The 13,855-nt window shown below is 39.3% G+C and overlaps 1 protein-coding gene across 3 annotated transcripts in view; it reads left to right on the plus strand.

Annotated features, from left to right (window-relative positions):
- Nucleotides 1-13,855, plus strand: part of SCAMP1 (secretory carrier membrane protein 1) — a 52,977-nt gene that overhangs the window by 33,714 nt on the left and 5,408 nt on the right. Inside the window, exons 7-10 of one of the 3 annotated variants that reach the window (XR_011558354.1) lie at nucleotides 723-824; nucleotides 2,639-2,756; nucleotides 6,361-6,751; nucleotides 12,316-13,814. Coding sequence is in view for 1 of the 3 variants with exons in the window: in XM_070743221.1 (XP_070599322.1) it covers nucleotides 723-824; nucleotides 2,639-2,756; nucleotides 6,361-6,525 (385 nt within the window). In the remaining 2 variants the exon portion in view is untranslated. Of the gene's footprint in view, nucleotides 1-722; nucleotides 825-2,638; nucleotides 2,757-6,360; nucleotides 7,688-12,315; nucleotides 13,815-13,855 lie in introns of those variants that run through there. The other 2 variants (XR_011558355.1, XM_070743221.1) reach the window with 2 other exon arrangements.

A 13,855-nucleotide genomic window follows, 5' to 3' on the forward strand; every position in this document is an offset into this window, starting at 1 on the left:
ACAACAATAGTAGACTTGAAATAATACATGAGGTTGATACCATGCAGTTACCAGAAGGTGTCAGTTGGCACAGCAGTTGGTCTCTCATGCTTCCTCACAGATCATTGTTGAGGAGAACAATTTATCTTTGAAGTAACTCTGAACTGCAATATAATAACATAGGGAGAAGCTGTTCAAGACATAAAAGGACCTGTGCAGGACTGCTGAGAATCTAAGCTGGTGTCCCACTGAACTATATTCCCTCTAAAATTTTCTTTTCGTGCATTTCTCTAAAATGAAGTAAGCTGGGCAAGAAAAGAAATAGCTGACTTAAATCACAAGGTTTTTCTTTGATTCAGTAAGAAAACGACAGATGTAAAAATTGCTAGTGAACATCTTATTGAATAAAATGACAATATAGTGTGAAACTGTACTTGTACTTCTTTTACAATATTGTTAAACTTTTTTCATTTTATAGTTGCTTTGTTTCCTCTTAACTGCTGCGTTTTGCATTTGATGTTTAACTTTCTGAAATGTTTATTGTAATTGGTCAGTTTGGTAAGAATGCTTCTGCATGTTCCAATTTCCAGCGGTTTTATACAGTCATAAAACAGAATGTATATACAAAAGAGATGTCTGAAGTGTCTGAACTCACTTGTTCTGTTAACCTTATGACAGGCTCGCTATTTTGTTCCTCAAGTATTATGAGAATAGCTCACTTTTTTTCTTTCCTTCTTTTTCAGGAGCGACAGCTCCTTCAGGTTCTTTGTTTTCTTCTTTGTATACATTTGTCAATTTGCTGTGCATGTCCTTCAAGCTGTAGGATTCCAGGGTTGGGGAAACTGGTAAGTGTCCTGTTGTATTATGCTTTGGTAAATGTACGTAGCAATAGCAATAGCACTTAGGCTTGTATACTGCTTCACAGTGCTTAGAGGGCTGTAGAAGAGAGTCAGCCTATTGCCCCCAACAATCTGAGTCCTCATTTTACCAGCCTGGAAGGAGGAAAGACTGAGTCAGCCTTCAGCTGGTGAGATTTGAACTGCCCAAGTGCTAGCACTCAGCAGAACTAACCTGAACTACTGCATTATAACCACTGTGCCACCATAGTCTTATGTAGTGAGAGCAATAGCTTGCCATTTTTTGCAAAGGTATTATGACCCATTTCTTTTAAAATCTTTTACAAAGTTTAACATTAGGTATTTGCAATAATAAGGTATTATCGGAGTCAGGAATCAGGGCATGCCAAGAGATAGAAAGGGTGTGAGGCCAGGCCATTGGCTAGTTGCTACCTATTTGCAAAGAGGATGTCCATGGAAGGAATAATAGATGCCTTCTATCCTTGTCATGTCTGCTGATGGAGGCTTCTCATTCACCCAGATTATCAGAAATGAGAAAACTGCACTGAAGGGTAAGGGGTGAGGACATCCTTTAGTTCAATTTTGCATGGAGCCTTGCTCAGAATTAGGTAAACTGTTTTCTCATAGCAGTCAGAGAGAAGCCTTTACTGCGGGTTTAAACTTCTTGTGCAGAAGTTGGGGACCATTGACCAAATGTTGTTGAACCACAGTTTTCAACAATCCTAATTCCAACATGCTGAAATGAGACTGATAGGAGCTGTGGCTCAACATTTTGAAGGTAACATATTCTTTTAGGTTACTGATTTCTGCCAGTCCTAATTCAAGTTCATTCTGCCTGGATTGCAGTATTTGTTCTATTCTTTTTTTCTTTATATATATATCCAATTCAGTCCATATATTGCCGATTTGCTGCAGCAAACTGAATGCTGGAATAATATTACAAGAATAGCTTTCTTAATCTATGCTCATATTTTTAAGGGAAAATGTTGTGGCTGATATTGGATTAATATTGTTATTGGATTCATAAAAAAGGAGAATATGTATGTATGGCCAATCTAGGTTTCATAATAATAATAATAATAATAATAATAATAATAATAATAATAATAATAATAATAATAATAATAATTATTATTATTATTATTATTATTATTATTATTATTATTAATTAGATTTGTAATAAATTACAAGTATCTGGGGGGGGGAAACCAACCCACAAGGCCTCAAAATTTATTAAAAGTTAAAAAGACAAATTAATTGTTTTATAATTTTAGCATTTTTAAACCATGTAGACATTTGGTTGAGTTATGGTATGCTATACCATATGCTGTAAATAATTTAGCTTTGTTTCCTATCAATAAGCATATGGTTGATTTTCAGTTTAAATAAAACTTCAAGTTCTTCCTTATGGCATGAAATATGATGTAATTAATAGTCCATATTTTCGAGCAGTATCTAAATCAGGAAAGGAAAGCTCAGAGTTGTTGTGTAATTTAAATAGCAACTTTCAGTATGCTTGCATGAGATATAGTGTATGTAATTCTAATTTAATATAGACAATTTATAAAATCCAATAAGATGGTAAAATAATTTAGGACTGCTTACTATCTTCCTCCCCATCCCTTCCAAAATCTGAAGTATTTGTGTTTTCAATTCCTTTAAAATATGCTTTAAGAACTTCCTCTGTAATCCATAGAGGGAAAATGATATTTTCCTTTAAAATATATGTGATGGGGGAACTAGCCATACTTCTTTAAAGAGAATCATAGATGTGGTTTTAGAGCTCTCTATATTTTCTTTAGTGGATGGATTTCATCTCTCACTGGACTTAACCACAGCATTCCAGTAGGCATTATGATGATAGTCATAGCAGCTCTTTTTACAGCTTCTGCGGTCATGTCACTAATTATGTTTAAAAAGGTAAGTGGTTTTTTTCATCCAGAAAAAAATTGAATTTTTAAAATGATCATAGTTGTAAAAACAAATAAGTATACTCAGGTGGTTTGACTAAATTCTTTCTTGATACTATTCATATTAATTGAAGAAATAACATTTGAGAACAAATAGACATGGAAAGAAATAACAGAATAGGATAAAATATCACATTTCATTAAGAGGGATGCTTTGAACATTAAATCATAAACTTTCTGAAGAATCTTGAGACTACAAAAACAGACACCTAAATAAGGTAAGTAATATATATGTCCTGTTTCTTGTTTCAAATTGTCATGCACATATATAACTGCTTTGGCAATTAGCACTTTACTTAAAGTGAGGAAGATAACAGCAGGCAACAAATGCAACAAAAACAGAAAATAGCTTCTCTAAATGGTTGCTTATAACAGCAACATGGAAAAGACTAAACTCAGTCCAAGGTTTTAAAAGTCAGCTAGTCTAGAGACCAGAATTTCTTAAGCAAGAGTCCAACTGAATCTTGCACAAGAGCCATCAGAGATCAAATAATTGATTCCAATGAACAATAATGGGTCAGGTCTATCTCTTAAATCAGGCTTCAGCCAGCTGTCTTTAATCAAGATTTTTACTCTCTTGCTTGGCAAGGAGCCTCATAGAACAGCTCTTCTCTATATTGTATTCACTGTATGGGTGGAGGCAGAGATGGGCTTCTGCCGAAACGGCTATTTGTGTAGAGCTCTCTGGAGCGCGAGTGCAAGATCGAGCACAATTTTGCTTCCCGCACCAGTACAGCTAGCAAAATCTCACATGTTTATGTGAGTTTTGCAAAGGGATGCGTTTTTCAGGGAAGCAAAAAACCTCGGTGAAACATGCCCGCACAGATTTTGCTACCTGCACAGATGTGGGAAGCAAAATTGTACTTGATCCCGCAACTCATGCTCCAGAGCTAAGCACAGTTAGCTGTTTCAGCAGCAGCCCATCTCTGGGTGGAGGGGCTGGGTGGTCTTAAAGTCATTGTCACTTGACGGTTCTATCCACGGTGTTTGTGTTTGATGAACCTCAGGTAATTCTTGGCTTTGTGACTCCTGGGGCTGAATTTACAGGTTCTGCTGGAGCCTCTTTCTCAGCATCTGAATGCGAGCCCTTAATAATATATATTATATTTATTTTAATTCTTAGAGCTGATAAACATAATTTGCCCTCTGATATACCGCAAATAGATTCAGTTTCCATTGTTTTCAACTGTATCAACCAATGTCAATGGAATATTATGTGGCCTTTTTATTTGACCACTAGGGGTCATAGTTTATGTTTACAACTAGACTTATCTTTGATCATGGATAGTATCTTTGGGAATAAAGAGAAAAGAAAAAGTCTTAGTCCTCTGATTTGAAATATCAACAGTATTTTTTTTTAAAGCTTCAAATAAGTTGGATCTAAAAATTATTAGGGAATATTTTTCTCTTTGTCAAGTTCTAACTTCAAACATTATTCTGTTAACTTGAGCCAGCATGTTCAAGAAACTGCTGGTAAATTAGATGTTTAAAGTTTTAAAAGTTTTTATTTACTTTTAGTCTATTATAATTAATATAATTAATAGTTGTTGAGCTAAAACAGCTTTCATAATTCACGGAAAAATACTATTGTAATCTCATTATATTGCTTTATGCTGCAATTCTAAACTAATTTACTTAGAAGCAAGCCTTATTAAGTTTGGTAAGACTTATTACCCTGTAGTCATATTTAGAATTGCAATCTTAATTATTACTGCAGTATGCTATTGAATATTCTTTTACTATTCCTCATCACTTAATTGAATAGGTGATATTAGAAATATTTTTGGGCTCTTAAATTCAGTAAGAGGTCCATTCTTCCTCAAAGATACTAAAGAAATATCATTCTAGTTTGGCTTTGCTAATTTATCTCTAGGCATATTAAATTATTCGATTTGATTATTTCAAATAATTTCTATTAAAAGATTTGAGTTAAATTACTCTTTATGTTTGATGAACTTTTTTCAGATTTTCTTAGATCCATGTGCTTGTTCAGCAGGCCGAATTTACTAGACACATAGCCATTTTCTTACTTGTAATCTTCATCCTGTTCAATTTATCATGGTGATCCAAAAGCCATATAGGATTTTTCTTTGAACCATAATAACTTCTATCCATGAAAATTGGTCTGCATTGAAATGTAATACACTCCTATTCACGTATATGCCAAGACATCAATTTTATTTATTTGGTTTTACTTAGGATACATAGTAGCTTAAAAGATGCCGGAGAAACCCCAGTGGCTTGTGTCCTACCACTGATGGATTGAGCTCCCATCACTTGTCTCAGCGCCTGCCAGACTAGCAGTACGAAAGCATGTAAATACAAGTAGATAAATAGGTACCACTTTGGTAGGAAGGTAACAATACTCAGTGGTTTGCCACATGCTCTGTACTGCGACTTGAATTTCATGCTGACCACATTGACCATGAAAGCGTAACTTTGGGCAGTGCTAGCTTAGAAGCAGAGATAAGCACTACCCTCTAAATTTGGCTACAACTAACCAAGTAAAATCTACAGGACTCCTTTACCTTGGTTAGGATGCAATTATATGCAGTGGTGCTTATAACAAGTCATTTTAATACCACTGTGTCATATATATTATACCAGTGATGCCGAACCGCCAGGCATGGGAGAGTTGAGACACCTTTCCCCCAGGCTTTTTTTATATTTATGCTTGGGTATCTATATGTTGTTTGCTTTTTTAAATATGATAGGGTTTTACGTGCTTTTTAATATTAGATTTGTTTTCGCTGGAATATTGTTTTTATTATCGTTGTGAGCCACCCCGAGTCTTCAGAGAGGGACGGCATACAAATCTAATAAATTGAATTGAATTGAATTGAACCTATGGCACGGGTGCCAGAGGTGGCACATGAAGCCATCTCTGCTGGCACACAAGCTATTATTATTGTTATTATTATTATTTATTAAATTTGTATGCCGCCCCTCTCCGAAGACTCTAACTCAGCTCCAATGTGCATATGTGTGCTGGCCAGCTGATTTTTGGTTCACACAGAGGCTCTGGGAGGGCGTTTTAGGCTTCCAGAGAGCATCGGGGGGGGGGGGCAGGGATGGCGTTTTTACCCTCCCCCAGCTCCAGGGAAGCCTTTGGAGCCTGGGGAGGACGAAACACGAGCCTACTGGGCCCACCAGAAGTTGGGAAACAGACCATTTCCGGCCTTCAAAGGGCCTCCGGGTGGGGTGGGGAGGGCAGGGAAAGCTATTTTCACCATCCCCAGGCATTGAATTATGGATGTGGGCAGTCGTGCATGTGCGATAGTGCGGGCCCACGCTCTTTTGGCACCCAAGGGAAAAAGGGTTCGCCATCACCGCACTAACTTATTAAGAAGCTAAAACATTGGACAAAGAAGAGACATCAGAGTTTGCAACATCTGCAAACATTGTAGGACATCTCAATCTGTGCCATGACTGAAAGTGGTGATGAAATCCAGCGTTTTCCTTTTAATTGTGGAACCTTAAACTTTTGATTAATCTCTGTACAATCTCTATGTCCTGAATCACGCCTCAAATTTTCTCTTTGGACTTCTTCATAGGTGCATGGTTTATATCGTACAACTGGAGCAAGTTTTGAGAAGGCCCAGCAAGAATTTGCAACGGGTGTGATGTCCAACAAAACTGTACAAACTGCTGCAGCAAATGCTGCCTCGACAGCAGCCACCAGTGCTGCTCAAAATGCTTTCAAGGGTAATCAAATATAGACAAAAGAGATGAAACACATGACAAATTTCTGGCTGTACTTTATTTTTCAGTCCCTAAAGACTTGTGTTAAAAGTGCACACAGCATGTATGTATTTTCAGCTGTGCATGGGCTAAGACAGAAAAAAAAGACCATTTCACTCCTTTTAGAATTTTTTTAACCAGAAGTTCTTCCTAGCTACACTACTAGCTTACAATAGTTACTTTTTTTCTCCATATTTTTCAGAGGTACGTGATATTTGATGAAAATTAGAACAGTAGCTTTAAAATTCATACAGCAAGTTTAGCTTCTGAGATCAGCAAACTATTTTGTTTTTCCGTGGTGTGTCGCTGCTCTCGGTGGAACTGTTCTCCTGACTTGAGACAAGCACTTTGAATTAACCCTGTTCATACCACTTGGCTTCAGTGTTTTCGTAAGAAACAAAAGAAGCTGACAATTTTGAACATAAAATTTTGGCTGCTGCTTTGTAGCTCCAGCAGCTGACGAAGGACAGACGTAAGCTTAAAGTAAGTATGATAGATACTGTAAATTCTTTTTTTAGGAGAATAGATTTTTTAATAATCTGAGTCTGCATGAAAGAATTTTGACTATGCTGCACTGGTGTTCTGGTCCAGAATTGTCTATCAGTCTGGTTATAGTATTTGTTAAGATCTGTTTTCATGGTGTATATAGTGTTCTAATTAGATATCTTGGAGCACAGATGTCTTCATCCAAGTCATGTAACATGAAATGAAAATAATTATGTTTTAGCTGGGGCAGAGTTGTTATATTTGTTCTTTTTTATTTCACCATTCATGACTAGGAAGCACATACATGTATTTCTAAACAGAATCTGTTTAGCAATATTTAAAGCATTAATAGCTAGTCCATTCTGAATTGTGTTAAATTGTAGTGGAATTTATTTTGTGCTTCAGACTTTTGACATTTTTAGAGTGTGCATTTGTGTTTAATGCTATTATATCTTTAGTCTTGTCAGTCACTGTTTAGTATTTGTATAAACATCTGAATATTCAATAACTTATTTAAATTTTTAACATTACTGTAGATCCTAATCGGGCTTCTAAACACTGACAATAATGTACTTGAATTCTTTTAATATACTTCAGCCTTCATATAAGATTTAATCTGAATAAGTGCATTTTATTAAATGCAAATTGAAGATACACTTTATCTTAGTTTAGTGGTGCTATATTGCAGCTTTTCATTATCTTAATTCTTCGTATTATTCTAAGACTTAATTGTCTCTTCAGGTCACTTTTCCCCTTTGAGTTTCTAAATTCTAGATGTTAATGTATAATAATTTGAAACATACTATAGATTATTTATTTGAATGGCACTCCATTTCTTTCATGAAGAGATTTTTTACTCTTCTATTGGGTTACATATTACACTGGCGAATTTGATTGTCCTGAATTCTGACATAACATTTCTTTGGAAAAAAGTGAATTCATGATCTTCTAACACTTTCCACATTAAGTATAAACATGTCTTGTTTAACATGTTCAGTAGACTCTAGAAAGGGCATTGGCCCTACCTGACACACCTCACCGCAGCAGGAAGAGCCATCATTCAGGATGGGTTGTACTCGTCCTCTCCAATGATGGACCACGTCTGCAGTATTTTTCATCTGGGTGATCTCCTCTCCGACCCAGTTTAGATAAGACTGAAGTTGAAGACCTGTTGTGGCTACAATGTTATCCAGAGATAAGCCCCTGGACTCCCTTCCTAAAGAAAAAAAGGTGGCCACCAAAAAGGCATGGTGGCTGTTGTCCAATGATGCTGCAACAGTACGGTACGCAAACCTCCCCACCCAGAAGAAAAAAACAAGAGTAACGTGCACTAGAAAAAAACTAGGGTGGGACTGAATGGTGGCTCCTTCTGCTGAGAAGAAGTGTGTCAGGTAGGACCAATGCTCTTTCTCCAGCTTGTGAGAAGCCATCATTCAGGGTGGGACTTACGAAAGTTCAAGGTTCATGGAAGAAAAGTGACTAACAGAGCCTCAGTTCTTCTGAATGTCCCAAGTTCTAGCTCAACAACCGCCAGACATTCAGAGTCTGCCACGACTTTTCAGTTGGATGTGAAGGATTGGTGCAGAAGGTGGACAACACCAACTCCTGGGCTCTGTGGCACACTGTATTGACCTTGGGAACGAATGGGGGATCGAACCTAAGGACCACCCGATCGATGTGAAACATGCACGTTCTTGCAGGGGGATAGGGTCGAGAGCTCAGACGTGCGACGGGCAGATGTGACAGCCATGAGGAATGCAACTTTCTAGGACAAGGGTCTGAGAGACGCAGATTGTAGAGGTTCATAAAGCAGCCCAGTGAGGGACTGAAGGACCCGAGGCAAGTCCCACATCAGGTAGTGATGTATTGTTGGAGTGCAAACATTGGCCGCTCCTCTGAGAAAATGCCTGATGGCAGGCAGTTGACCAAGAGACTGCACCTTGTCACAGGTGAGAATCGATGAGAGGGCTGCCACCAGGCGCCGAAGGGTTTTTGGGGAAAGACCCATGGCGAGCTTCTGTGAAAGAACAGCACCTTAGAAAGAGGAGTCCACATAGGTGACAGATCGTCTGTAGCACACCACATGCAGAAAGAGCTCCAGGTAGATGCATAAATCTGTTGAGTATATGGCTGCCTGCATAATCGGGATGACGTTATCATTGTAATGCTGGTCCCTCAGCGCTCACCGCTCAAGTGCCAGGTGGTCAGTTGGTACCACTGAGGGTCTGGATGTACCAACTGCCCCTGGCTGAGCGCTCCCTCAACCAGTGGGATCTGCCAGGGTGGAGAGAGAGAAAGAGCTAGCAAACCAGACCTAGAGGCCGAGGACAGGCCAAATGGGAGGACCCTATACTGAAGGTGTCTATCTTCATAGCAGAACTGAAGGTACTGCTTGTGTAGTTGATAGATGGGTATATGCAGGTAAGCCTCCATTAGATCCAGAGAAGCCAGGAAATCCCCCCGTCGAACATTCCCTAGGATGGACTGGAGGGAATGCATTTTGAAATGCCAGTACTTAATACGGCGATTCAGACACTTAAGGACTAGATTTGCCCTCCATCCCCCTGAGGCTTTGGGGACTATGAACAAGATGGCATAGTACCCATATCTCTGCTGATCCATGGGAGCCTGTTGGATGGCACAAATGTCCAGCAACTGCTCGGCCACTACATCCATCAAAGCCCTCTTGGAGAGAATGCTAGAAACGGGACATCTGACGAAAAACCTTGCGGGAAGGGAAAGAAACTCCAGCCTGCAGCCGGTCAGGATAGTATTGAGTACCCATGGATATATGCAGGTAAGCCTCCATCAGATCCAGAGAATCCAGGAAAGTAGTCTGCTCCCAAGCATGAGCAAATAGGGACAGGTGGCCAACAATAGGGGTGGGAAAGGGGGGTTCAGTGGGATCTGCGGAAGGAACGATCTCCCCCACCCTGGAATGGCTGCTTAAACTGTCTCCCTCTCCCAGATGCTCCGTGTTGCTGACAGTGCCAGAGACCGGACTGACTTGGGGCTCAAGAGAGACCAAAGCCCTGGTCAACGGCTCAAAAGGGCTGGCGGGAGTATGGAGCTGGCCCAGAATGGCTGTACTGGGACAGCAATGGCAGGATCTTGCACTTGTCTCATGTCTCGACAACAATGGGATCAAGAGAAGCACCAAAGAGACTGGAATCCTGGTATGGAGCAGAAGCGAAGCACCATTTGTGGCAAGAATCCACCTGCCACTGCCACAGCCATTGCATGCGACACACCACCATCGATGCCCCCATGGCCTTAGTCACAAAATGTGTCATGTAGGGGAGCATCTGTGGCGAATTGAGAACACAGAAATAAGCACTCCAGTGCTGGGAAGGATGCGGCTGCATCTACTCCGAAGAGGTCACGCAAACTTGTTCAAGTGCGGGAAAATGCCCCGAGGAACGTTGGAAGCGCGAGCAAGTTACAGCGCTGGCAAGCATCTAGAAATGCTGCGTGTGTGAGCTACAGCGCTGGAGAACCAACTGCAATAATATTAGAAGCTGAATGTCTCTAATCGTAGCTTGGGGCGTAGTGAGTAATTTGACAACTTCTGTGAGGGCGAGGTGAAAGGCCTGGCCGCTGCCAGGACGAGTGAGGCCCCCGGGAGCCCAGCCACTGGGGCAGAACGAGGGAGTCAGCAATTACCATAGTTGGACAGTCTAAGTTCAGAAAGCAAGAGAGAAATAGCGAATAATCAAAAACCAAATCCAAACAGCCAAAAAAATCCAATCAGAGGATACAGCAACAGGAAGAGAGATTAGCCACATCTAGTCCAATGGAGGACCGAGTCCAATTTGGGTAGGAGAGAAGAGTACCCAGATTTTAAAAAATGCAGACTCAGTCCCTCATTGGACAGGACGAGGACAATCCATCCTGAATGATGGCTCCTCCCAAACTGGAGAATTCCAGGTTGCAATGTTTGGAGAGGATCTTAGACTGTATTTCATCTAGTCTTTCTCAGCCTGGGTAATTTTAAGATATGTGACTGGTTGGGAATTCCATAGCATACTAACCAATGGCTATCCTGGCTCTGAATATACAGGGGAGGCTGCACCATTTCCCAAGGCAGCCTTGTTCCACTGTTGAATAGCTTTAGCTATTTCCATTGATATCTGACTGAACTTTGCTTCCTTGTAATCTGTATCCATTATTTCTTTTGGAACAACTCTGGTCTATCATGGCCTGTTTTCTCCATGACAGCCCTTCAGGTACTTGAACACAAATATCATGTCTTTTCTCCTCCAGCCTTAACCTTGTGATCTACCAAAATACCCAGATACAGTATATACTCTCATGTAAACCCACCCAGATATAAGCTAATCTTGGAATTTTTAACCAAAATGTCAACAAAAATGTGCTACCTAAAGATAAGCTGACCCACATTTTTCATGAAGTTTTGGTCAAAATATTCCAACGCATAGGCATGGATGGCTTATGTATGAGTGTATATATGGATATATAGGCAGAGGTGGCTGCTGCCAGAACGGCTAATTGTGTGCAGTTCCATGGCTGTGGAACATGAATGGGGAAGCAAAAAACCTTACCGAAACCCGCCCGCACACGTATCCCTGTGCACGATTGTGCTACCTGCACAGGAAGCATAATTGCGCTTGATCCTGCACTATGCGCAATTAGCTATTCTGGCAACAGCCCACGTCTGTATATAGGTACTAACAGATTAGCTCTTCCATGGATGAGCCAAAATAAATTTTGGGGTATATATTGGTACCTAAAGTTCTCGGCTTGTCACAAGTATATGTGGTAGTTTTCACATATACTGCCCAGTATTGCATTCCTACCTTTCATACTTTTCCTAAACAATCATAGGACTTTGTCTCAGTTACTGAGATTAATGGCTTTACTCATTGTTGTAGCCTCGTCAGGGTCCTGCTGAATCTTGGTACATTTGCTATCTAAAATGCACTCTTCCACTCAATGTTATTAGTTTGCACAAGTTATCATTGTAACTTTTATGTTATTATCTAGTCCTTCATGTAAGTCATCTATAAAAACAGTAGTACCTCTAGATACGAGTTTAATTCATTCCAGAACCGAGTTCGTATGTTGATCAACTCGCATCTCGAACGAATGCCTTTAGACGTTGTTTTTCCCCCGCTGAGATAACCAGAAGCAAGGATTCTTGCGCCACCTAGTGGAAGCTCGGCTCGTATCCCGAATTTGACCTTGGGTGTTGAACAGAAATTTCGCTCCCGTCGTGGCTCGTAACTTGGAATACTCGCATGTGGAGCAGCTCGTATCTAGAGGTACTACTGTATGTTGAATAGTACAGGAGCCAGAAAAGGTTTCGGGACTTCCACTCAGCGCCTCCAGTTTGACACAGACATTATACCCAATGTTCAATGACCTTTGTATCTCTCTATGGATAACATAGGTGAACTTTTGCTATCTGTACTAGAATCTTTTGGGGAGCACTGTGCCCTAGAATTGGACATGACTGGACAGGGGAAACTCTTTCCTTTTCTATCTTCATTATCCATGATTTTTTTAAAAAGTCATAAAAGCTCCTAGATGACATTTGCAGGCTCCTTTAGGACTTGTAATTGCAATTGGTCACACTGAAGACAAATCCATTCTTGGAAGCCAGGTGCTTCCTAGCCTCTTGGATTACTATTCCCTTTTGTTAGTAGTTCTGTATATATATACTTTCTCTTTGGGAAGAAAGTTGAATAGAAGTTCAGCTGCTCTGCTATCTCCCCTTCAATCCTACTATCGTCTCACAAAGTTTCCTCTAACTTTTTTTTCTTTTCTTTTTTTACTACTGCAACAGGAATAACAAGTACTATTACTGAAAGTAAGAAATACTGGAAAATTTACTACATAGGAATTAAGTTCTGTGAACACTTTTAATCTAAAGATGTCGACTTCCTTTCTATACTTTTACTTACTAATATTTATATCCCGTCCATCTCCAGAGACCTCAAGCACTTAACACCATATAAAAATGTAAGAATTTTTGAAGTAGATGTTTTATTTCTTTTTCATGTATTTATTTCAATCCTTGATCCCACAAACCTAACACATGGCCACTTTAGTTGCTAATCATGTAAATCTTATTGAGGAAACTGTATTCACACTTATTAAAGAATCTAATTTTTCTCAGGGGATAAAGCAGATTGAAACTTGAAATACATAAATGTGGGCCTAATTTGCAGTAGGTCTGATAGTCATTCATGTTAGTTCCAGCAGGTAGAACACTTGTTGATTGTAATGTCCATTTTCATTCTTATAAACCATAATAAATAAAATTGGCACACGTGGATACATGACATTATTCTTCAGGATTAAATCAAAAGTAGTGGCGTGAATATACATATTATTCGCAATTTCTTATTGTTCACTATGGTAGAAGGCTGTTGTATGTTAAATATTTAACAAACGAATGCTATCAAAGTCTTGGTGAACAAGTCTACACCTGTTACTACACTAATTTTGTACAACATCCAGTTGTAATGGTTTTTAGACAATACTAGAATGTTAATAGTTTGTCATTTCTAATTTTGGTGTTAGAGATATTTGGGTGAGGAAAGTTCTGTATATTTTGTAAATTACTAGTGATGCTTTGCCATCCTTGTGAATGTGACAATTCTGTATAAATGCACACAGATTCTGTGATACTGCATGTCTGGGTAGCTCTGCATATTTATTGGATTATTTCAATGACATGGAATAAAATGTTTCCTGATTGTTTGCTCTGTATAGTTTAAAAAATAAAGTAGGGTCTTTTGTAAAATGCAAGATAAAATAAGGTTAATTTGTACAGAGAACACCAGGTTTTTGTCCCCA

The sequence above is a fragment of the Erythrolamprus reginae genome, chromosome 2 (assembly GCF_031021105.1).
Source record: "Erythrolamprus reginae isolate rEryReg1 chromosome 2, rEryReg1.hap1, whole genome shotgun sequence".
NCBI classification, from domain to species: domain Eukaryota; kingdom Metazoa; phylum Chordata; class Lepidosauria; order Squamata; family Dipsadidae; genus Erythrolamprus; species Erythrolamprus reginae.